Source organism: Heptranchias perlo, chromosome 2 (assembly GCF_035084215.1).
Source record: "Heptranchias perlo isolate sHepPer1 chromosome 2, sHepPer1.hap1, whole genome shotgun sequence".
Taxonomy (NCBI): domain Eukaryota; kingdom Metazoa; phylum Chordata; class Chondrichthyes; order Hexanchiformes; family Hexanchidae; genus Heptranchias; species Heptranchias perlo.
This window is the reverse complement of record NC_090326.1, coordinates 24860950-24885908: the sequence shown is the minus strand read 5'-3', so window position 1 is coordinate 24885908 and position 24959 is coordinate 24860950. Positions and strand designations below refer to the sequence as shown.

Below are 24959 nucleotides of genomic sequence, written 5' to 3'. Positions count from 1 at the left end.
GAAAATGCTGGAAATACTCAGCAGGTCAGGCAGCATCTGTGAAGAAAGAAACAGAGTTAACATTTCAGTTCAATGAACTTTCATCAGAATTCGAAGAAATTCTGCTTTTCTCTCCAAAGGAATTTCTGTTTGTCTCTTTTACCTTGTTCACCTTCATTACTTTCTGTTAAAAACTGTTAAATCTTTAACTTCTTCCAGTTCTGACGAAAGGTTATCGACCCTGAAATGTTAACTCTCTTTCTTTCCCCACACATGCTGCCCGGCTTGCTGAGTATTTCCAGCATTTTCTATTTTTATTTCAGATTTCCAACATCTGCGTATTTTGCTTTTGATTAAGGAGATATTAGGACAGGTGAACAAAAGCTTAATCAAAGAGGTAGGTTTTAATGAGCGTCTTAAAGGAGGAGAGAGAGGTACAGAGGTTTAGAGAGGGAATTCCAGAGTTTAGAGCCTAGGCAGCTGAAGGCACAGCTGCCAATGGTGGGCAAAGGAAGTGGGGGATGGACACGGGGCCAGAATTGGAGAACAACAGATATCTCGGAGGGTTGTAGGACTGGAGGATGTGATCATGGGCTCCTAAGCTCAGTACGTCTGAACAATGGGCTGATAGCACTGCAGTTTTCTTAGGCTGCAATCACGCTGTAACTGCAGCCATGATGCACAATGGTTTTGCTTCAGACTGACAGCGAAGTTACGGTGTCAATACAGCCTGAGTCCAGTGTCAGATGACCAAACCCGACACTGGCGCAAGACTACCTGGAAGAGCTAGTTTCACTCTGCTTTGCTTCAGAATCGGTTCGGGCCTTGACATCTGATTGACATTCTATGGGGGTAATTTTGACTGCGATCTTGTAAAACAGGTGATAGTAAATCGGGAAAGTCCGTTTTACATGTCTCCCGCAGGCAGTCAAAATTACCTGCCGTAAATTTAGTGCTGGTGTGAAGCTAAAACAGCTTCCCACCATAGAATCATGCAGCACAATGGAGGCCATTCAGCCCATCATGACCGCGCTGGCTCTTTGAAAGAGCTATCCAATTAATCACACTCCCCCGCTCTTTCCCCATTGCTCAGCAACTTTTTCTCCTTCAAGTATTTATCTAATTCCCTTCTGAAAGTTACTACTGAATCTGCTTCCTCCACCCTTTCAGGCAGTGCATTCCAGATGATGATAACTCGTTGTGTGAAAGAAAAATTCTCCTCATTTCACCTCAGGTTCTTTTGCCAATTACCTTAAATCTCTGCCCTATGTTTACCGACCCTTCTGCCACTGGAAACAGTTTCTCCTTATTTACTCTATCAAAACCCTTCATGATTTGGAATACCTCTATTAAATCTCCCCTTAACCTTCTCTATTCTCAGGAGAACAACCCCAGCTTCTCTAGTCTCTCCACATAACTGAAGTTCCTCATCTCTGGTACCATTCTAGTAAATCTCCTCTGCACCCTCTCCAAGGCCTTAACATCCTTCCTAAAGTGTGGTGCCCAGAATTGAACACAATACTCCAGCTGGGGCCTAACCAGTGTTTCATAAAGATTTAGCTTAACTTCCTTGCCTTTGTACCCTATGCCTCTGTTTATAAAGCCGAGGATACCATATGCTTCTTTAACAGCCCTCTCAACATGTCCTGCCAACTTCAAAGATTTGTGTACATACACCCCCAGGTCTCTCTGTTCCTGCACTGTGTTCAACTGCAAATTCCCACTCCCACCCCCACATCCCTTGTCCTGAAATCATGCTGTCTGCCCTCTCTGGCCCCAAGAATTTTGGGGCCTCTGATGAAAAAAAAAACCACGGTGAGCACAAAATACAGCTCTTGACAAAAGTTACAGTCTGAAAAAGAGCCGGCCCAGGCACGATAGGCTGAATGGCCTCCTTCTGTGCTGTATTATTCCAAGAGTTTGTCAGTAACCTACTCAGAACTAAAAGTAAATAACTTGGTGAACTCTGCTTTAACATAATCATGCAATTAGCTGCCTGGTTGCCGTCGTTTGTTGTCAAAGCAGCAAGCAGGCAATTAGAACACACTTAACGAAGAAAATAATTTGATTTAGGAGAGATTTTAAAGCTATTAAGATAGCAATTGGTCATCAGCCATATGCAGCTCTCTGCTCATTTAACAGCCGCAGAGCAAAGCAATTAAAGCTCCATCATGCCATTAAAAATAAAAGATTAAAAACATTCAATTCAAAGATGAGAATTAAAACTGTTGGCAACACATTCCTTGAAACAATTACTCAGAGCAGCATTCAAGAAAGAACCTTGTTCAAGTTACAGCGAGGGTTGCCAATTCCCATCTCCAATATTTTTATAACTGATGAAAGAAAAAGTTCAAAGAAAATGAAAAATAACCACAATTTTTTTTTAAAGCCCCTATGATTTTCTCTGCCGCAGTGTCCAGGAGATTAATCTTAAATCCCTGGAGACTCCAGGACAATACTGGAGAGTTGGCGACCACAGTTTCTGTCATCAAATATCAGTACAGGAGGGAGTTAGACAACTCGTTTGAAGATATGCCTCGAAGATATTTTCAGTTCTTCTATCGGCTTTAAACTTATAGCTAAATCCTAGCTGACCACTAATGCATCCCATTTGGAATGCAGTGGCTTCTCCTCCCGTGCCTGTAACATGGCCTCTGGTAAACTCTATGGGTTCATCCTTAGCCTCCTCATTTCCATATTACCGCTTCGGAACATCACTGGAAGCACAGAGTTATCTTCGACTGCTTGCATTTATATAGCACCCTTAACGTAGAAAAATATCCCAAGGTGCTTCAGAAGGGTAAACACAATGGATGCTGAGTCAAAGGAGAAGGGATTAGGAAGGGCAACCAAAGGCATCGTCAAAGAGGTGGGTTTTTAAGAAGTGTTTTAATGGAAGAGGGAGAGGTGGAGAGGCAGAGAGATTAAAGGAAGGAATTCCAGAGTAGGTGCTGGATGCATTACAATGGTGGGGGGATAGGCGGGGGGATGCAGAAGAGGCCGGAGTCAGAGGAACAGAGAGTTAGCAAGTTAGCATCCATGAGCTTCCACGTGTATGCTAATGTCACTCAGCTTCTTCCAACCACCCCAAGGCTGTTGCCAATCTCTCCAAATGTCTATCTGACATTAAGCCCTAGATAAACCAAAAATTTCTTCAGTTAAATGTCAGGAAAACTAGAGCCAATATCTTAAGTTCCCACAGACAGGCACAGAGCCCCAGCCTCAGCTTCACCAACTTCCTCAGCTGCCATTTCAGGCTTAGCCAAGAATTGTAGACCCTTGCCACTGATTCCCGCTTTCTTTATTTTCAGCACCTGCCTTTCCAGAGGAACTGTATCAGAGGCCTTACTGAAATCCAAGTACACCACATCCACTGCCGTACCCCGATCAAACACCTTTGTCACACCCTCAAAGAAAACCAGCAAGTTAGATTGGCAAGGCCTTATTCAGGAACCCATGCTGGTTATTTTTTATGATTTTATTTCTATTCGGACGCTCCATGATAATCTTTAATAAGGGTTTCTGTAACTTTACCCACTTGAGGAACCCGATACAAAGGCAAGTAGATGTTGCAGTTGCTTTATGTTCAGCTTTAGTTTAATATTCACTACAATAAACAGTCAGTGATGTTGATTTACAAATGTTGCCTATGGCACTCAGCTTTAGAGTCAGAACCCTGGAAGGAAGGAAAAAACTTGGGTGCAACGTCTGCTCTGCATAGTTCCCATCCTGAGCCTCATCGAGGCGCTAAGCTAACTACAGTCCCCACCACTTAAAAGGTCCACGTTTAAAACGGGCAGTCGCTTATATCGGCCAAAAAGCAACAACCATTAGTCATTTGCATTAATGTCAATTTCAAAATTGCTGGTACTGGCATCTTAAGAGCTCTGTTTATTTCAGGCAGAAACAGCTGTGCTTACTCTGCTGCTGAAACCCTCATCCATGCCTTTGTTACCTTTAAACTCGACTATTCCAGTGCTCTCCTGGCTGGCCTCCCATCTTCCACCCTCCGTAAACTTGAGCTCATCCAAAACTCTGCTGCCCGTATCCTAACTCGCACCAAGTCCCATTCACCCATCACCCCTGTGCTCACTGATCTACATTGGCTCCCGGTCCAGGAATGCCTCAATTTTAAAATTCTCATCCTTGTTTTCAAATCCCTCCATGGCCTCAACCCTCCCTTTCTTTGTAACCTCTTCCAGCCCTACAACCCTCGAAGGTCTCTGCGCTCCTCCCATTTTTGCCCCTTGCGCAGACCCGATTTTAATCGCTGCTCCATTGGCGGCCGTGCCTTCAGCTGCCTAGGCTCTAAGCTCTGGAATTCCCTCCCTAAACCTCTCCACCTCTCTCTCCTCCTTTAAGACGCTCCTTAAAACCTACCTCTTTGACCAAGCTTTTGGTCACCTGTCCTAATAGCTCCTTATGCGGCTCGGTATCAAATTTTGTTTGATAATTGCCCCTGCGAAGCGTCAAGTGACGTTTTACTAAGTTAAAGGAGCTATATTAATGCAAGTTGTTGTCTTATTCACTAGTTTGCACCTGGTTACGGTGCACTGAATGCAAGAACAAACATAAGTAAGTAATTAACACCTCTTTAATGTTCAATTTCCTATTTTGTACTTAAACCCTTCTAATCTAAGTGGTGTGAGGTTACAGTTTGTACTCATCATTGAATGCAGGTTAGTTAAATAAAGCTGGTCAGAGTGGATCTGGAAATAACTGGGTAAATGGTCACTACACAGAAGGAACCTTCTTGTTATATAGTCGAATACTGTAATAGCGCTACCCATTTACACCGGCCATCGGGTATAGCCAGGAAATCACATTCGCATGAACGTGCCCGTTATAAACAGTGGGGACTGTAATAGCAAAACTCAGTCAATGCTGCTCCCAACCGTCACCGAAGAATGGTCGATGTTCACTGTTATCGATGGACTCGCACACTGAGGATGTCTGCAGCTGGTGTTAGCAAAGGACATCCATTCTAGCACAAATTCCTAAAAGCTGTCAAATGGTTCATTTCTCATGTTGACAGAATAAGCTTCTTGTCCAACGCCTCTACACCTACACAGCACTTTTATACATCCCTCAGGACTCGGAGAGCATTTTCAAATTACTTATTTAAAACCTCAGCGCAAGGGGAAAAAAGCTCTTTGCAAAGACGCAGTGAGCCTATGACTGAAAGGCTAATGAATTAACCCTGGCAAGTTTTCCTCCCTGTACTTTTAGCTACATTCCCGCATTGCACCGAGTTCATCATCTGATAAGAATGGTATGCAGCACTGCCACTGGTTACTCCAGTTTACAGTGTTTAATATCTTTAGCATTACTGCCTCAAGCCACACACAGATTTCAATTACCGCTCTATTCCTTCAGGGCCTTGCCATTAACATCGCCAAAAAAAAAGAAACAAAAGTATATATATATTTTTAAAAAACACTTAGAGTCGATATTAAATGTCAGCCACTGCAATCACTCATATCAACCAAATTTATTACAGTGCTCAAGAGTACTTTCATTGATTCTTTCCCATAACACTGTCTTTGGAGGCTGTAGAAAAACCATCTTGCAGAGAGATCATGTCAGTCGCTTCTAAAGAGAGAAAAGAAAGCCTTGCATTTATATAGAGCCTTTCACACGTCAGGTGCTTTACAGCCAATGAAATTCTTTTTGTAGTGTAGTCAATGTTGTAACGTAGGAAACATGGCTGCCAATTTGTGCACAGCAAGGTCCCACAAACAGCAATGAGCTAATGACCAGATCATCTGTTTCTTTAGTGATGTTGGTCGAGGGATAAATATTGGCCAGGAGAGCTCCCCTGCTATTGTTCAAAATAGTGCCATGGGATCGTTAACGTCCACCTGAGGGGGCAGATGGGGCCTCGGTTTAATGTCTCATCCGAAAGATGGTGCTACAACTCAGGACGACATGCATGCTAAACAGCGGAAGCAGCATTCTATAGACAGAGCTAAACAATCCCACAGCCAACGGATCAGATCAAAGCTCTGCAGTCCTGCCACTTCCTGTCGTGAATGGTGGTGGACAATTAAATAACTAACGGGAGGAGGAGGCTCCATGAACATCCCCATCCTCAACGATGGCAGAGCCCAGCACGTGAGTGCAAAAGAGAAGGCTGAAGGATTTGCAACCATCTTCAGCCAGAAGTGCCGCGTGCATGATCCATCTCCACCTCCTCCCGAGATCCCCACCATCACAGAAGCCAGTCTTCAGCCAATTTGATTCACTCCACTGCACTCCAACAGTGCAGCACTCCCTCAGTACTGCACTGGAGTGTTAGCCTAAATTATGTACTCAAGTCTCTGGAGTAGGACCTGAACCCACAACCTTTTGACTCAGAGGCAAGTTGGCTTTCTATCTAAACCCTGAGCTGAGCTTTTGACCCCATATACTCTCCATCATCAAGACCACCTACTTCCACCTCCGTAACATGGTCCGTCTCCACCCCGACCTCAGCTCATCTGCTGCTGAAACCCTCATCCATGCCTTTATTACCTCTAGACTCGACTATTCCAAAGCTCTCCTCGCTGGTATCCCACATTGTACCCTCTGTAAACTTGAGCTCATCCAAAACCCTGCTGCCCGTAGTCTAACTCGCATGAACTCCCGTTCACACATCAACATTGTACTCGCTGACCTACGTCGGCTCCCAGTCTGGCAACGCCTCGATTTTTAAAAATGTATTCATTCATGGGATGTGGGCGTCGCTGGCAAAGCCAACATTTATTGCCCATCCCTAATTGCTCTTGAGAAGGTGGTGGTGAGCCGCCTTCTTGAACCACTGCAATCCGTGTGGTGAAGGTTCTCTCACAGTGCTGATAGGTAGGGAGTTCCAGGATTTTGACCCAGTGACGATGAAGGAACGGCGATATATTTCCAAGTCAGGATGGTGTGTGACTTGGAGGGGAACGTGCAGGTGGTGTTGTTCCCATGTGCCTGCTGCCCTTGTCCTTCTAGGTAGTAGAGGTTGCGGGTTTGGGAGGTGCTGTTGAAGAAGCCTTGGCGAGTTGCTGTTGTGCATCTTGTAGACGGTACACAGTGCACTGGTGGTGGAGGGAGCAAATGTTTTTTAAGGTGGCGGATGGGGTGCCAATCAAGCACGCTGCTTTGACCTGGATGGTGTCAAGCTTCTTGAGTGTTGTTGGAGCTGCACTCATCCAGGCAAGTGGAGAGTATTCCATCACACTCCTGACTTGTGCCTTGTAGATGGTGGGAAAGCTTTGGGGAGTCAGGAGGTGAGTCACTCACTGCAGAATACCCAGCCTCTGACCTGCTCCTATAGCCATAGTATTTATGTGGCTGGTCCAGTTAAGTTTCTGGTCAATGGTAACCCCCAGGATGTTGATGGTGGGGGATTTGGCGATGGTAATGCCATTGAATGTCAAAGGGAGGTGGTTAGACTCTCTCTTGTTGGAGATAGTCATTGCCTGGCGCTAATGTTACTTGCCACTTATCAGCCCAAAGCCTGGATGTTGTCCAGGTCATGCTGCATGCGGGCACGGACTGCTTCAATATCTGAGGGGTTGCGAATGGAACTGAACACTGTGCAATCATCAGCGAACATCCCCATTTCTGAACTTATGATGGAGGGAAGGTCATTGATGAAGCAGCTGAAGATGGTTGGGCCTAAGACACTGCCCTGAGGAACTCCTGCAGTGATGTCCTGAGGTTGAGATGATTGGCCTCCAACAACCACTACCATCTTCCTCTGTGCTAGGCATAACTCCAGCCATTGGAAAGTTTCCCCCTGATTCCACTGACTTCAATTTTACTAGGGCTCCTTGATGCCACACTCGGTCAAATGCTGCCTTGATGTCAAGGGCAGTCACTCTCACCTCACCTCTGGAATTCAGCTCTTTTGTCCATGTTTGGACCATGGCTGTAATGAGGTCTGGAGCCGAGTGGTCCTGGTGGAACCCAAACTGAGCAACGGTGAGCAGGTTATTGGTGAATAAGTGCCACTTGATAGCACTGTCGACGACACCTTCCATCACTTTGCTGATGATTGAGAGTAGGCTGATGGGGCGATAATTGGGCGGATTGGATTTGTCCTGCTTTTTGTGGACAGGACATATCTGGGCAATTGTCCACTTTGTCGGGTAGATGCCAGTGTCGTTACCTGGAACAGCCTGGCTAGCTGTGCGGCTAATTCTGGAGCACAAGTCTTTAGCACTACAGCCGGGATGTTATCGGGCCCATGGCCTGTGCTGTATCCAGAGCACTCGGCTATTTCTTGATATCACGTTAAGTGAATCGAATTGGCTGAAGACTGGCTTCTGTGATGGAGATCTCGGGTGGAGGCCGAGATGGATCATCCACTCGACACTCCTGGCTGAAGATGGTTGCAAACGCTTCAGTCTTGTCTTATGCACTCACGTGCTGGACTTTGCCATCATTGAGGATGGGGATGTTTACGGAGCCTCCTCCTCCCATTAGTTGTTTAATTGTCCACCACCATTCACGACTGGATGTGTCAGGCCTTCAGAGCTTTGATTTGATCCGTTGGTTGTGGAATCGCTTAGCTCTGTCTATAGGATGTTGCTTCCGCTGTTTAGCATGCATGTAGTCCTTTTTTTTATTCGTTCATGGATGTGGCCGTCGCTGGCGAGGCCAGCATTTATTGCCCATCCCTAATTGCCCTTGAGAAGGTGATGATGAGCCGCCTTCTTGAACCGCTGCAGTCCGTGTGGTGAAGGTTCTCCCACAGTGCTGTTAGGAAGGGAGTTCCAGGATTTTGACCCAGGGACGATGAAGGAACGGCGATATATTTCCAAGTCCTGTGTTGTAGCTTCACTGGGTTGGCACCTCATTTTTAGGTACGCCTGTGCTGCTCCTGGCAGGCTCTTCTGCACTCCTCATTGAACCAGGGATGATCCCCTGGCTTGTTGTTAATGGTAGAGTGAGGAATATGCCGGACTACGAGGTTAGAGAACGTGCTGGAATACAATTCTGCTGCTGATGGCCCACAGTGCCTCATGGACGCCCAGTTTTGAGCTGCTAGATCCGTTCTGAATCTATCCCATTTAGCACGGTGGTAGTGTCACACAACACGATGGACAGTGTCCTTAGTGTGAAGATAGGATTTCGACTCCACAAGGACTGTGCAGTGGTCACTCCTATCAATATTGTCATGGACAGATGCATCTGTGACAGGTAGATTGGTGAGGATGAGGTGAAGTAGGTTTCTCCCTCATGTTGGTTCTCTCACCACCTGCCGCAGGCTTGGTCTGGCAGCTATGTCCTTCAGGACTCGTCCAGCTCGGTCAGTAGTGGAGCTACTGAGCCACACTTGGTGATGGACATTGAAGTCCCCCCACCCAGAGTGCATTCTGTGCCCTTGCTACCCTCAGTGCTTCCTCCAAGTGGTGCTCAACATGGAGGAGGACTGAGTCATCAGCTGAGGGAGGACGGTAGGTGGCAACCAGCAGGAGGTTTCCTTGCCCATGTTTGATCTGATGCCATGAGACCTCATGGGGTCCAAAGTCAATGTTGAGGACTCCCAGAGCCACTCCCTCCTGACTGTATATCACTGTACCACCACCTCTGGTCGGTCTGTCCTGCCGGTGGGACAGGACATACCCAGGGACAGTAATGGAGGAGTCTGGGACTTTGGCTGAAAGGTATGATTCTGTGAGTATGGCTATGTCAGGCTGTTGCTTGACTAGTCTGTGGGACAGCTCTCCCAATTTTGGCACAAGTCCGCAGATGTTAGCGAGGAGGACTTTGCAGGGTCGACTGGGCTTGGTTTGCCTTTGCCTTTGTTGTGTCCGATGCCGGGAGGTCCGTCCGGTTTTATTCTTATGACGACTTTTTGTAGCGGGATTGTACAACTGAGCGGCTTGCTAGGCCATTTCAGAGTGCAGTTTAGAGATTTTAAAATTTTCTTCCTTGTTTTCAAATCCCTCTATGGTCTCACCCCTCCCTATCTCTGTAACCTTCTCCAGCCCGACAACCCTCCGAGATCTCTGCGCTCCTCCAATTCTGGTCTCTTGAACATCTCCGATTTCAATCGCTTCACCATTGGCGGCCGTGCCTTCAGCTGTCTAGGCCACAAGCTCTGGAATTCACTCCCTAAACCTCTCCTCCTTGAAGACGCTCCTTAAAACCTACCTCTTTGACCAAGCTTTTGGTCATCTGTCCTAATATCTCATGTGGCTCGGTGTCAAATTGTGTTTAATAATTGCTCTCGAGAAGCGCTTTGAGATGTTTTACCATGTTAAAGGCGCAATATAAAGGCACGTTGTTGTTGTTGTTGAGTGTGTCATCACTGAGCTAAGGCTGATGTCTATAAATAAGGACGGAATGTCTGCCTTTAAGGTGGGGACTGAATTACATCCGCCACCCTGGTCAAATTATCTCTGGCCTCTAACCCTGCTTCAGTCTAAATTTTGTCTCGTTCCTCTGTGTACAATGTCACAGGAGATCGATGAGTACATATTGAATAGAATGGTATGGTTTATGCTGTATTTAATTTCTTTTGAATCGTTAGTAAGAGGAGATTAGGGCATGAGTTTTCTCTTTCCTTTTCAAACAATATTCAAATCCCTGACATCTCCTGAGTGCTTTATTCATTTTACTTCAGGTCATTGCCAACTGATGCATCAGCATGAATGCAAGAAGCACCAGGGCAGGTCTGCGAAGCTGACATCTCAAACCAAATGCTTATTTATAGCAAAATAGTAATTTAACGTATCTTCCAAATGAACTGATTGGCACTTTGAATTGAACCGTTTCATCATCTACTCTTCAGCTGCACAGAATCTGTCAGCTGCTTAGTGACTTCCGACAGTGCATGTGAGGACACAGGCGCTATCCATCAAAGGTTTGACATTCCCAATGGGAGGTGGCAAATTGGTAATTAACTCCCTGGAACACAACAGTGAATTATCTGCACCATAACGAATCTGGTACTGTTTCTCCTCTTTCCAGCCTCTGACAATCAGGTGGGTCTGGTGCTCGCTTCCTGCATAATGCAGACACAGAACCCCAGAGGTTCACAGCACATGAGACGGCCATTTGGCCCATCGCATCTGAGCTGGCTCTTTGCTGGAGCAATCCCAAACTAATCCCATTGCCCCACTCTCTCCCTATAGCCCTGTATCAATCCCAAACTAATCCCACTGCCCCATATCAATCCCAAACTAATCCCACCGCCCCATTCTCTCCCTATAACCCTGTATCAATCCCAAACTAATCCCACTGCCCCACTCTCTCCCCGTAGCCCTGTATCAATCCCAAACTAATCCCACCGCCCCATTCTCTCCCTATAACCCTGTATCAATCCCAAACTAATCCCACTGCCCCACTCTCTCCCCCGTAGCCCTGTATCAATCCCAAACTAATCCCACTGCCCCATTCTCTCCCTATAACCCTGTATCAATCCCAAACTAATCCCACTGCCCCACTCTCTCCCCGTAGCCCTGTATCAATCCCAAACGTATCCCACTGCCCCATTCTCTCCCTATAGCCCTGTATCAATCCCAAAATAATCCCACGGCCCCACTCTCTCCCCATAGACCTGTATCAATCCCAAACTTATCCCACTGCCCCACTCTCTCCCTATAGCCCTATATCAATCCCAAACTAATCCCACTGCCCCACTCTCTCCCTATAGCCCTGTATCAATCCCAAACTAATCCCGCTGCCCCACTCTCTCTATCTCCATAGCCCTGTATCAATCTAAACCTAATCCACTGCCCTACTCTCTCCCCATAGCCCTGTATCAATCCAAAACTAATCCCACTGCCCTCTCTCTCCCCATAGCCCTGTATCAATCCAAAACTAATCCCACTGCCCTGCTCTTTCCCCATAGCCTTGAACCAGTCCAAAACTAATCCCACTCCTCCACTATCTCCTCATAGCCCTGTACTGGTCCAAAACTAATCCCATTGCCCCAGCCTCTGGCCATAACCATGTATCAATTCAAAATGAATCCCAATGCCCTGCTCTCTTCCCATGGCCTTGTATCAATCCAAGACGAATCATACTGCCTCACTCTCTCCCCATAGCCCTGTATCAATCTAAACCTAATCCATTGGCCTGTTCTCTCCCCATAGCCCTGTATCAATTCAAAATTAATCCCACTGCCCTGCTCCCTCCTGTTTCAAATGTTTATGCGCCCTTCTCTATCACAGCTCATTCATTTTGATCTTAAAATTTTGATCTGTATTTTTGGCACATTTCACTCTATAATAATAATACTCTGTGGCGCTGGATTGTGCAGTGTAGCACCTGTTGTTACGGCGCTACGCGGCCTCTGGAAGGCCGAGATGGCGTCTTGGTTGCGCACGCACGTTTCCAACATGCCGTGCGCCGGACGCTATCTTGGTATAGGAGTTAGCGCAGGCACAGATAACAAACGCCGGAAGCATGTAAAGTAAGGAGAAACTGGATACAATCACTGTGCAACGCTGATTTAAAGTGAAAGATGCCATTTTGGGACTTAACACTCAACTCAACGCACAGTCTTAACCCCGACCATCTGAACGTGTCTTAGAGTGCCTGGAGGACCCCCACCAGTGCTATTTAAAGGGGCCATGCAGGATTTACAGGTTAGTGGCTGGATTATTGCTTCTGGCTGCCAAGACATATGTACCTGTTTTTGGAAGTCTCCTAGACTTGAATAGTAGGACTAGGGGACATAGCCTAACATATAGAGCCAGGACGTGCAGGAGTGAAGTTAGGAAATGCTTCTATACACGAAGGGTGGCAGACGTTTGGAACGCTCTTCTGCAAACGGCGGTTGATTATAGCTCAATTGTGAATTCTAAATCTGAGATTGATAGATTTCTGTGAACCAAGGGTATTAAGGGATATGGGGCTAAGGCGGGTATATGGAGTTAGGTCACAGGTCCACCATGATCTCAATGAATGGCGGAACGGGCTCAAGGGGCTGAATGCCACTGTCACTTGCTGCCTCCCGATATGTGCTACCTTCTCCTGCAAGAAAGCAGGACGTGTGTCTGGGTGATGTGCCTGTTGTGGTTGAATAGCTGCCAGTGTGTGTAGCCTGTGAGTTGTGGGTGGACGGCTTGCAACAGTGGTAATGTGTAAGAGTGAGAGGAAGCATCTGATTGGAAGAGTTGAGTACTGATGGAAAGAGTTTGTTGGTATGTGGGTGATGGGGGTGTAGTGCGCGGAGCAGTGGATGCGGCTAGTGGTGCAGTTGGTAGGAGATGCCACTTGACAGTTGACCTCACTCACCCTGACCACTCATGTCAAAGTATTGAACTTCTTCCTGCACTGCATCCATGTTCATGTTGCTGTGCACCTGGCATTGACTTTGCCTCTACTGCCTTCCACTGCGTTTTGGGTATATGTTTGGAGGGCCTCTTGTCCCTCCCCTCCCCTCCCCTCCCCGCCGCGAATATAGGATGTCCCCTCCTTCTGTCCACCTCTTGCACCAAAGCCTCTGGTGCATCAGCAGAGAACCTTGGTGCATGGACTCTCACAGGCCTGGTACAAGCTCACTTCGGCAGATTGGTGAGGTCTGGCATGCAGATTGGGGGATGTGGAATTCAGTGGTGCGCAACCATTATTCAATGTTCTAACATAACTCAACAGTGTGTAAACATAGGAATGGGACCTGCATCTGTGCGATGTCTGATCTCCGTTCAGACACTGTGCAGACAGCAGACTGTTATTTTCAGCAAATAACAGGTACCAGATACCTTTAAGAGATTTCTAAATGACAGCCTGCCTTTAAGAAATTGGAGCTTCCCCTGCTGGTGAAAAGTGCGAAATCATTCAACGCTGATTTCCAACGCAGATTGCAGGTGAGTCCTCAGGCCTGATGAAAGTCTCGTCCTGCCTGCGCAGGGGCCATTGGGCGCAGGGTAAGAGCGGATCGTGCTACCCCCGCCCAAAAGCAGGCCCTATCCAATTTTTCCCCCTATGTTTACATGGTCTATCAGTCTCACTATAAACGCAAACCTTACTACTAACATTTGCCCTGCTTTGTATATCAACAGGGTTTGGTACATCATTAAAATAAGCTGGCCTGGACAGTGCCTCATTAACCTATTTACAAAAAAAAAGGCAAAGATTATACTGTTGCTGTCCTCTATTTGTGTTAACAATTCTGGCCTCTTGCCGATTTTCATCACTCCACCATTGGTGGCCATGCCGTCAGCTGCCTAGGCCCTAAACTCTGGAATTCCCTCCCTCAACCTCTCCGCCTCTCTACCTCTCTCTCCTCCTTTAAGACCCTCCTTAAAACCTACCTCTTTGACCAAACTTTTGGTCACCTGTCCTAATATCTCCTAATATGGCTCGGTGTCAATTTTTGTTTGATAATCGCTCCTGTGAAGCGCCTCGCGACATTTTACTATGTTTTTTTTTCAGTCATTCCCAGCCGTTTTGTCAACCTGCCTATAATAAATTGACCTCTGCCCTCAGAGTCTAAGTTGCCAAGAGATGCTGTTCATCAACCATCAGTAAGTATGATTAAGACTTACAAAAATCTTAGCAATTAAGTGAAAGCAACAGTTACCGGCAGACAGAACAAATCCTGCATCCTTTCCTCCGCCTGAATAGGTTAAGTAAACTGGGCAACTGACAACCTAACTCCCAGTTCTGACGAAAGGTCATTCACCTGAAACGTTAACTCGGTTTCTTTCTCCACAGATGCTGCATGACTTGCTGAGTATTTCCAGCATTTTCTGTTTTTATTTCAGATTTCCAGCATCTGCAGTATTTTGCATTTTGCCCCAGTTTTACACTTTTAAGATGCGCACAGGATTAGACCAAATTTAACACTGATATGTCCTTAAAAGGCTTCTCTCCTCTCAGAGTAGCTGAATCAGGTTCTCAGAGGGGTTGGACACTATCTGTGTGATTAAACGGTATTGGGAAGGGGTTGGGGGCAGCAATGAACAGATTTCACTTGCTAAAAACACCTGCAGCCCTTCTGTTATCCATCATTCTTTTTAGCAACACAGATTTCAGCTGCCTCGCCGCATCGTGCTTAGTAGGCCTCTGAAGGGAGGGGTGTCCACTAGTGTTGTCAGCACTGTGCGTACATGCGATCACACATGCGTGTGTATACGCACGGTGGAGCTGTGGGATGTGGCGTCAACTAGAGAGAGTCCTCCCGTGCAGAGTTTCTATTGCTGCCATTTTGGATGGTGCCAAGCAGAGACCAGATGCTTCTGGAAAATCTGGAGGAGTCGTTCTTGGATGCATTTGTGCACCTCCGAGTAGCAGCACTAGTAGAGGCCTGGAGCCAATCGCCACCGTCCTCTCCATCAGAAGTGGTGCAGCGCAACAGAAACCCAAGAATGGGCCACAGTCTCACATTCAAACCCCACCCCTCCCCAAAAAAATTAAATTGACAGAAACAGATACCAAAATCAATGTTAAACTTATTCATATTTCCTTTAAATTTTTTTATTTAAAAACAGAATGGTTACTGACAGAGGGTCGTCCATTGCACAATATTTTAACTAAACCTATGCGACTGTATTTGAAGTAGCAAGACAAAAACTTACGAAGTTCTCCCACTTTGAGGATTTCGCACAGCATCCTGGTGAGCTCGATGCTGCTCCGACCAAATGGACACTCATGCTTGTCTTCTCGACTGCTGTTCTCCAGTACGATCTAGGAAGAATCCCAACAGAGGTAAGAAAGTTATGGTCAATCGCACCACGCGCAATCAGCACCAATGGCTTTATACAACAACAACTTGCATTTATATAGCACCTTTAACGTAGTAAAACATCCCAAGGCGCTTCTGGAGTGAACACACAAAATTTGACACCGAGCCACATAAGGAGACATTATGGCAGGTGACCAAATGCTTGGTCAGAGAGGTAGGTTTCACGGAGCAACTTAAAGGAGGAGAGAGGTAGAGGGGTTTAGGGAGGGATTTCCAGGGCTTTGGGCCTAGGCAGCTGAAGGCATGGCCGCCAATGGTGAAGCAATTAAAATCGGTAATGCTCAAGAGGTCAGAATTGGAGGAGCGCAGAGATCTCGGAGGGATATAGGAAGTTACAGAGATAGGGAGGGGCCGAGGCCATCGAGGGATTAGAAAACAAGGATGAGAATCTTAAAATCGAGGCATTGCAGAACCAGGAGCCAATGTAGGTCAGCGAGCACAGGACTGATGGGTGAACAGGACTTGGTTACGGGCAGCAGAGTTTTGGATGAGCTCAAGTTTACGGAAAGTGCAAGGTTACGTAGATTACATAGAATTTTACAGCACAGGAACAGGCCATTTGGTCCAACAGGTGTTCATGCTCCACTCGAGCCTCCTCCCACCTTACTTCATCTCGCCCAGTCAACATATCCTTCTGTTCCCTTCTCCTTCATGTACTTATCGAGATTCCCCTTGAAGGCATCTATCTTATTCGCCTCAACTATCATGTGGTAGCGAGTTCCACATTCTAACCACTCTCCGCGTAAAGAAGTTTCTCTTGAATTCCTTATTGGATTTATTGGTGGCCACCTTGTATTTATGGCCCCTAGTTTTGGACTCCCCCACAAAATGTTTCCACTGGTATTATTATTTGCAATGAGAATGACACTTACAAAATGCTCCACTACTTTAGTTAGAACGGGTATGCAATGGTTGATGGCAGGCAAGAGAAGTCGGCACCAACACACTGCAGGCCTGCTTCGTGCCTGCTTCGGAAAAACCACAGTTCAATTCCTTTTCAGAGATAGTGCGCATGGTTAATACATTGTGGATAAACTACACAATGACACATCAGAGATCCAACCTGCTGTGCCACGGAATGGTGTGGAATAGGTCCACACCAATGTGTTGACATCACCTGCACTGCAGGTAAACCCTCTTGTCTGTTCCGAGCACATGATTATCGTATGTAAGGCTTCTTGTATTACAGCTTGGGTTCTAGACTCACTGGGTAACACCTGCTGGCCAGAATTACAGAGCTGTTTTAAGGTGACTTCATGCCCATGAACCTGAACACATCAAGATCCCAATCACACAGCTTTGCTATTTTAAGAAAACGCTAAGTAAAGTTCTTCCACACAAATGGGAAGGGAGGCAGGGGGGACAGAGAAAAGGAACAGACCAGCACCGCAATCGTGCGGAGTGCAACCCTGAGCCATGAGTGTGCATCTCCTAACAGCCTTTTTCAGTGCAGCATTGCAGAAAGTGGCCCACTGATATGTGCGGATGCAGCAAGTAAGAGGAGACGAGAGAAGTAAATATCTTAAGAAGAGAGCCTCTCACCCTATGTTGAAAGCTTTTTAAAAAAGTCCTTCAATCTCTCAAAGAGTCACACAGAAGATTTAAGATTTCAAAACTCTGTATCGCTGTACGAACACAGTACGAGAGAGCTCAACAGCATTGCATTCTAACCTTACAGCTGAACAGATATCAAATTTCCTCAGTTACATATATTCCTGGCACCAAATCTGTGCACATTTGGACAGCGAATCATAAAACAACAATGTTGTCAGTGGTATGAGTTCCAAGTCTCGGAATGAGATGTAGATGTAACCAGGGGGTATACATTGACTGCCATTCTGGCTTGCTTTAAGCTTAGTTGGAACCATCAAATCTCATTCATGTACAGCGATAGATACCATGACCCCCCGAAGAGAGAGCACCCCTAGCTGTCACAGGCAGTCCCACGACTGGTTTCCACAAGGTCACAGCACACGACAAGTGCAGGAGTTGATTGATGTCTGGAAGCCGCTGCAATATTTCACTTTGAAATTCACTTTCTACTCCCCCCCCATCCCCCTCCCGCCCCCCTCCAAGCCTTGCACTTTAAATTGGCCCGTACACAATGCATTCCCATTCCAGGCACAGCGATTTATGCTCTAATCAACCACCACATGTCATGTTTGTGAGAGCCTGCAACAAAGGGCATCAGAATATTCAATATATATTTAAATTAGCAATGAAAAATGTTACAGATCAGGACAGCACAGCTGCCAATTGTTGTATACGAATCAATGCAAAACGACAGCAGCAAATATATTGTGAAGTGATTTCCTTTTAACTCATTCACTACTCAAGCCATCACATGGCACCATTCGAATTGCAGTGCCTGGTTCAGGTGAACCACATAGTATTTATGACGCTCCTGCTGTTCAAATTTCAAGCTGTATTTAGCAGCCCCAAAACTGCATCTTATCCCTGTATGCCTCTGCTATTATCAACAATTCCACTCTACATCAATTATAGCACTTAACTCATCTTATTTTAGGCTGTGTGGCACAACAACAGAATCCAGCTAAAACCAATTGTCAAGTCTCAGGTCTGACGCTGGTGACAGCCCACGGCTTTAATGCATGATCTGCATTTCCTACATTACAACAGTGACCACACTTCAAAAGTAATTCATTGGCTGTAAAGCACTTTGGGACGTCCTGAGGTTATGAAAGGCGCTGTATAAATGCAAGTCACTCATACATTATGATCCAACGATCACCATATATCAAATGAGGAAATTTGAACGGCTGGTGCGGGAGTGTAGCAGTTATGGCAATGACCTCGCAACCAAGAGCTCATGAGTACAAATTCCAACATGGCATTGTGAAATGAAATTCATTAAATCTGGTAATTTAGACACTGGCATTAGGAAAATAACAATGAAAGCTGCTGGATAGTTGTAGAAACTCAACCGGTCACCCTCTACCCAGTCCAGGCTAAATGTGACTCTAGACCTACACTTTATGGTTGAACACAGGAAGAGGAGTAGGCCATTCAGCCTTTCGAGCCTGTACCGCCATTCAGTTTGATCATGACTGATCTGTACCTCAACACCATTTACTCGCCTTTGCTCCATATCCCTTGATAACCTTACCCAACAAAAACCTATCAAATCTATCGAAAGCGCCAATTGTCCCCCAGCATCCACAGACTTTTGAGGGGAGAGAATTCCAGATTTCTACTACCCCATGTGTGAAAAAGTGCTTTCTGATTTCCCTCCTAAATGGCCTAGTTCCAATTTTAAGATTATGTCTCCTTGATCTTGATTCCCCATTACAGGAAATAGTTTCTCTATATCTACTCTACCTAATCCCTTTATCATCTTAAACACCTCAATCACATCACTTCTCAATCTTCTAAACTCAAGGGAATACAAACCAAGTTAATGCACCCTGTACTTATAATTTAACCTTTTACGATCGGCACCATCCTAGTGAATCGGCACTGTAGCCCCTGAAAGGCTCCATATTCAGGTAAGTATATTTTAAACACTTACCTTGTTGATTGTGCCCTGCAACAGTCACTTTCAGGACTGCCTGTTAGGCCGCATGTAGACCTGGTTTTCCTGAACCTAACCAGCCCAGAGCTGGCTGCGTTCAGGACAACCCAACATTGCAGAGGGGGCTTCAAACAAATGTTAGGCCCCTTATTTGAATATGCAAAGGGCCTAACACCTGTTTCAGGCGTGGGCGCTGCACGCCAATTTTTTTTTGCCTACACCAATATGGTGGGCATGCACTTCCAGCTGGTAATGAGCGTGCGCTTCCTGCATGCCATATTGGCGGCTTAGGAGGCCGTTTAGTGCCTGAAAAAAACGGCACTGCGTGGTCAAATTTCTAGGCCGAGTAGTTTCACAACTTTAGGTCCTGGGAAAGAATGACTAGAATAACAATGATGTGGAGATGCCGGTGATGGACTGGGGTTGACAATTGTAAACAATTTTATTTTTAATCCCACAAGCTTTCGGGGGCTTTCCCCTTCCTCAGGCGGTGTGGAAATGACATTTTCGAATCCTTCGCATTTTAAGATCACAGAACAATGCCTGGTGATTACTGCCCGTTGCCAAGGCAATCACAGTGAGCAGACAGAAAGGTGTCACCTAAAAAGGCCACCGAATATACAAACCCCCCAAAAAAAGAGAGAGAGAGAGAGAGAGAGATAAGGAAGACAGTCAATGACCCGTTATATTAAAAACAGATAACATTTGTTCACTGGTGGGGTTACGTGTAGTGTGACATGAACCCAAGATCCCGGTTGAGGCCGTCCTCATGGGTGCGGAACTTGGCTATCAATTTCTGCTCGACGATTTTGCGTTGTCGTGTGTCTCGAAGGCCGCCTTGGAGTATGCTTACCCGAAGGTCGGTGGCTGAATGTCCATGACTGCTGAAGTGTTCCCCGACAGGAAGAGAACCCTCCTGTTTGGCGATTGTTGCGCGGTGTCCGTTCATCCGTTGTCGCAGCGTCTGCATGGTCTCGCCAATGTACCATGCTCTGGGGCATCCTTTCCTGCAACGTATGAGGTAGACAACGTTGGCCGAGTCACAGGAGTATGAACCGTGCACCTGGTGGGTGGTGTCCTCTCGTGTGATGGTGGTATCTGTGTCGATGATCTGGCATGTCTTGCAGAGGTTACCGTGGCAGGGTTGTGTGGTGTCGTGGACGCTGTTCTCCTGAAGGCTGGGTAATTTGCTGCGAACGATGGTTTGTTTGAGGTTGGGTGGCTGTTTGAAGGCGAGTAGTGGAGGTGTGGGGATGGCCATAGCGAGGTGTTCGTCATCATTGATGACATGTTGAAGGCTGCGGAGAACATGGCGTAGTTTCTCCGCTCCGGGGAAGTACTGGACGACAAAGGGTACTCTGTTGGTTGCGTCCCGTGTTAGTCTTCTGAGGAGGTCTACGCGATTTTTCGCTGTGGCCCGTCGGAACTGTCGATCGATGAGTCGAGCATCATATCCCGTTCTTACTAGGGCGTCTTTCAGCGTCTGTAAGTGTCCATCACGTTCCTCCTCGTCTGAGCAGACCCTGTGTATTCGCAGGGCCTGTCCATAGGGGATGGCCTCTTTGACGTGGTTAGGGTGGAAGCTGGAAAAGTGGAGCATTGTGAGATTGTCCGTGGGCTTGCGGTAGAGTGAGGTGCTGAGGTGCCCGTCTTTGATGGAGATTCGTGTGTCCAAGAAAGAAACTGATTCTGAGGAGTAGTCCATGGTGAGCTTGATGGTGGGATGGAACTTGTTGATGTTATCGTGTAGTCTCTTTAGTGATTCCTCACCATGGGTCCATAGAAAGAAAATGTCGTCGATGTATCTGGTGTATAGTGTTGGTTGGAGGTCCTGTGCAGTGAAGAAGTCCTGCTCGAACTTGTGCATGAAAATGTTGGCGTATTGGGGTGCGAATTTGGTCCCCATGGCTGTTCCGTGTGTTTGGGTAAAGAACTGGTTATCGAAGGTGAAGACATTGTGATCCAGGATGAAGCGGATGAGTTGTAGGATGGCGTCTGGAGATTGGCTGTTGTTGGTGTTGAGTATTGATGCTGTCGCAGCGATGCCGTCATCGTGGGGGATACTGGTGTAGAGTGCCGAGACGTCCATCGTGGTGAGAAGTGTTCCTGGTTCAACAGGTCCGTGGGTACTGAGTTTTTGTAGAAAGTCTGTAGTATCAGGCAATGGAACCGGACGTCCTATCGTATCAGGCAATGGAACCCTGTGTGAGAACCTCTCTGGATACGTTGAGGGCATCCTGAAACCCATCGTACAGGGAACCCCCAGCTTCTGTCGCGACACTACAGACTTTCTACAAAAACTCAGTACCCACGGACCAGTTGAACCAGGAACACTTCTCACCACGATGGACGTCTCGGCACTCTACACAAGTATCCCCCACGATGACGGCATCGCTGCGACAGCATCAATACTCAACACCAACAACAGCCAATCTCCAGACGCCATCCTACAACTCATCCGCTTCATCCTGGATCACAATGTCTTCACCATCAATAACCAGTTCTTTACCCAAACACACGGAACAGCCATGGGGACCAAATTCGCACCCCAATACGCCAACATTTTCATGCACAAGTTCGAGCAGGACTTCTTCACTGCACAGGACCTCCAACCAACACTATACACCAGATACATCGACGACATTTTCTTTCTATGGACCCATGGTGAGGAATCACTAAAGAGACTACACGATAACATCAACAAGTTCCATCCCACCATCAAGCTCACCATGGACTACTCCTCAGAATCAGTTTCTTTCTTGGACACACGAATCTCCATCAAAGACGGGCACCTCAGCACCTCACTCTACCGCAAGCCCACGGACAATCTCACGATGCTCCACTTTTCCAGCTTCCACCCTAACCACGTCAAAGAGGCCATCCCCTATGGACAGGCCCTGCGAATACACAGGGTCTGCTCAGACGAGGAGGAACGCGATGGACACCTACAGACGCTGAAAGACGCCCTAGTAAGAACGGGATATGATGCTCGACTCATCGATCGACAGTTCCGACGGGCCACAGCGAAAAATCGCGTAGACCTCCTCAGAAGACTAACACGGGACGCAACCAACAGAGTACCCTTCGTCGTCCAGTACTTCCCCGGAGCGGAGAAACTACGCCATGTTCTCCGCAGCCTTCAACATGTCATCAATGATGACGAACACCTCGCTATGGCCATCCCCACACCTCCACTACTCGCCTTTGAACAGCCACCCAACCTCAAACAAACCATCGTTCGCAGCAAATTACCCAGCCTTCAGGAGAACAGCGTCCACGACACCACACAACCCTGCCACGGTAACCTCTGCAAAACATGCCAGATCATCGACACAGATACCACCATCACACGAGAGGACACCACCCACCAGGTGCACGGTTCATACTCCTGTGACTCGGCCAACGTTGTCTACCTCATACGTTGCAGGAAAGGATGCCCCAGAGCATGGTACATTGGCGAGACCATGCAGACGCTGCGACAACGGATGAACGGACACCGCGCAACAATCGCCAAACAGGAGGGTTCCCTCCCTGTCGGGGAACACTTCAGCAGTCATGGACATTCAGCCACCGACCTTCGGGTAAGCATACTCCAAGGCGGCCTTCGAGACACACGACAACGCAAAATCGTCGAGCAGAAATTGATAGCCAAGTTCCGCACCCATGAGGACGGCCTCAACCGGGATCTTGGGTTCATGTCACGCTACACGTAACCCCACCAGTGAACAAATGTTATCTGTTTTTAATATAACGGGTCATTGACTGTCTTCCTTATCTCTCTCTCTCTCTTTTTTTGGGGGGTTTGTATATTCGGTGGCCTTTTTAGGTGACACCTTTCTGTCTGCTCACTGTGATTGCCTTGGCAACGGGCAGTAATCACCAGGCATTGTTCTGTGATCTTAAAATGCGAAGGATTCGAAAATGTCATTTCCACACCGCCTGAGGAAGGGGAAAGCCCCCGAAAGCTTGTGGGATTAAAAATAAAATTGTTGGACTATAACTTGGTGTTGTAAAATTGTTTAGAATAACAATGAGTAATCACCTGGTAACAATGTATACGTAACAATGGCCATTACAATTCAAAGTTAATTAATTGGCTGTGAAGTGATTTGAGACGTCCTGAGGTTGTGAAAGCAGCTATAGAAATGCCAGTTCTTTCTTTAACAATGCAACCAAAGGGATTCAGACAACAACACAATTAACAAAGCAAAACTTTGAAGGTTTTATGGTTGTCATCTAAGCCCAAAGATTATAGTTTTGAAATTACTTCTGGGTACTATGCCATCCTGTCATCGTAATTTAACTCTTTGAGCATTTAATCCTGAAGGATTAAAGGATTGTGGCATAAACACTGCAAACCTATAAGAAATATCTAATTAACAATGAGTAATACAGCCACGTATATTACTTATTAGTGAAACTGCATCTACTGCACGGAAACACTAGTGACACATTTCATTGATAAACAAACAACTTGAATTTCCAAAGCGCTCCTAATGTGCATAAGGATATCTCAAAGTCTTCTAAATTATGAAGAGGACAAGACAATGCATGCTGAGCAGGGGCAAAAATGTAGAGAATTGGGGAAGAATCAGGCCACAATTGAAGAAAAGGGCTTTGAGGATGTTCTTGAAAAGAGGGAGGGAGGTGGCAAGATGGAGAGAAGTGGGCAGTAAGTTCCAGAAGGTTGGAGTGCATCCACTGAACAAACGGCCACCGGTATTGAGGTGGACGCGTGGGGTAGGGGAGACAGAGAAACGCACAGTGCATGTGGGGAACCAAGGTAGGAGTGGAGTGCGCCCATGGGGTGAGTTGAAAGCAAGAATAATAATTTTGAAGTCAAACTGCAAGGTCACATGGAACCAGTGGAGCCTGGAGAGGTGGGAGTGTGGGACTTAGGTGACGACATGAGCTGCAGCAATTTGGAGAAGTTATAACTTGCAGAGGGTTGACGCAGGGAGGCCAGAAAGCTTTCCGGAAGTCGAGCTTTCCCATCATGAAGGTATCGACATGGGTTTCTGCAGTGCAAGGGAAGAGATTAGAAAATGTTGCAACAGTGGAAAAAAGCCATCTCAGTCCATAGGAACGTAGGAACAGGAGGATCAGTATCTCAACTCCATTTACCCGCCTTAGCCCCATATCCCTTGAAACCTTATCCAACAAAAATCTATCAATCCCCGTCTTGAAAGCTCCAACTGACCCAGCATCCACAGTAATGGTGGGAAGCTGAGCTCAGGATTGAACAGGATGCCAAGTTTCACACTTCCTGAGTCAGCCTGAGTGGCATCAAGTGAGATTGATGAAGTAAAGGTCAGAGGTAAGTGCTAACCAGAGACAAAATGGAGGGCTTTGGCTTTGCCCTCCTGTTCACAACAGAGCTAGACATTTTCCCCCAAACCCGCAACAGGGTTTCTTTCCTTCTTTCTCTTCGCAAACCCCACAATCAACATGATCTCTCGCGCTCCTTTTCCCCTACTGCCTCAACAAGATCTCTTGCCTCCTTCAAAAGGTATTGTCATCATCCCCCCAACAGGGTACCCGTCTCTTTCTTTTCTTGGCCCTACTCAAAAAGAGCTAGTCATCCCACCCATCCCTGAATAATCTCTCCCTCCTCCCACCATCCACCCCAATAGGATATCATTCTTACTCTTTATCTTCACCGTCAATTATGTCCCCAAAAGTGTCTCTCTCCGTCTCCCTTTTCCCTCCCCTTGTACATTCCATCCTCATTTTCAAATCCCTTCATGGCCTCACCCCTCCCTATCTCTGTAACCT

At 46.7% G+C, this 24959-nt stretch overlaps 1 protein-coding gene across 4 annotated transcripts in view; it reads right to left on the bottom strand.

The window, feature by feature from the left end:
* The window catches only part of elmo1 (engulfment and cell motility 1 (ced-12 homolog, C. elegans)), a 282334-nt gene that overhangs the window by 111108 nt on the left and 146267 nt on the right, over window positions 1-24959 (bottom strand). For all 4 annotated transcript variants that reach the window (XM_068001271.1, XM_068001264.1, XM_068001286.1 and 1 more), the window contains one exon: window positions 15486-15594. In XM_068001271.1, the coding sequence (XP_067857372.1) occupies window positions 15486-15594 (109 nt within the window). The remainder of the gene's footprint in view (window positions 1-15485; window positions 15595-24959) is intronic.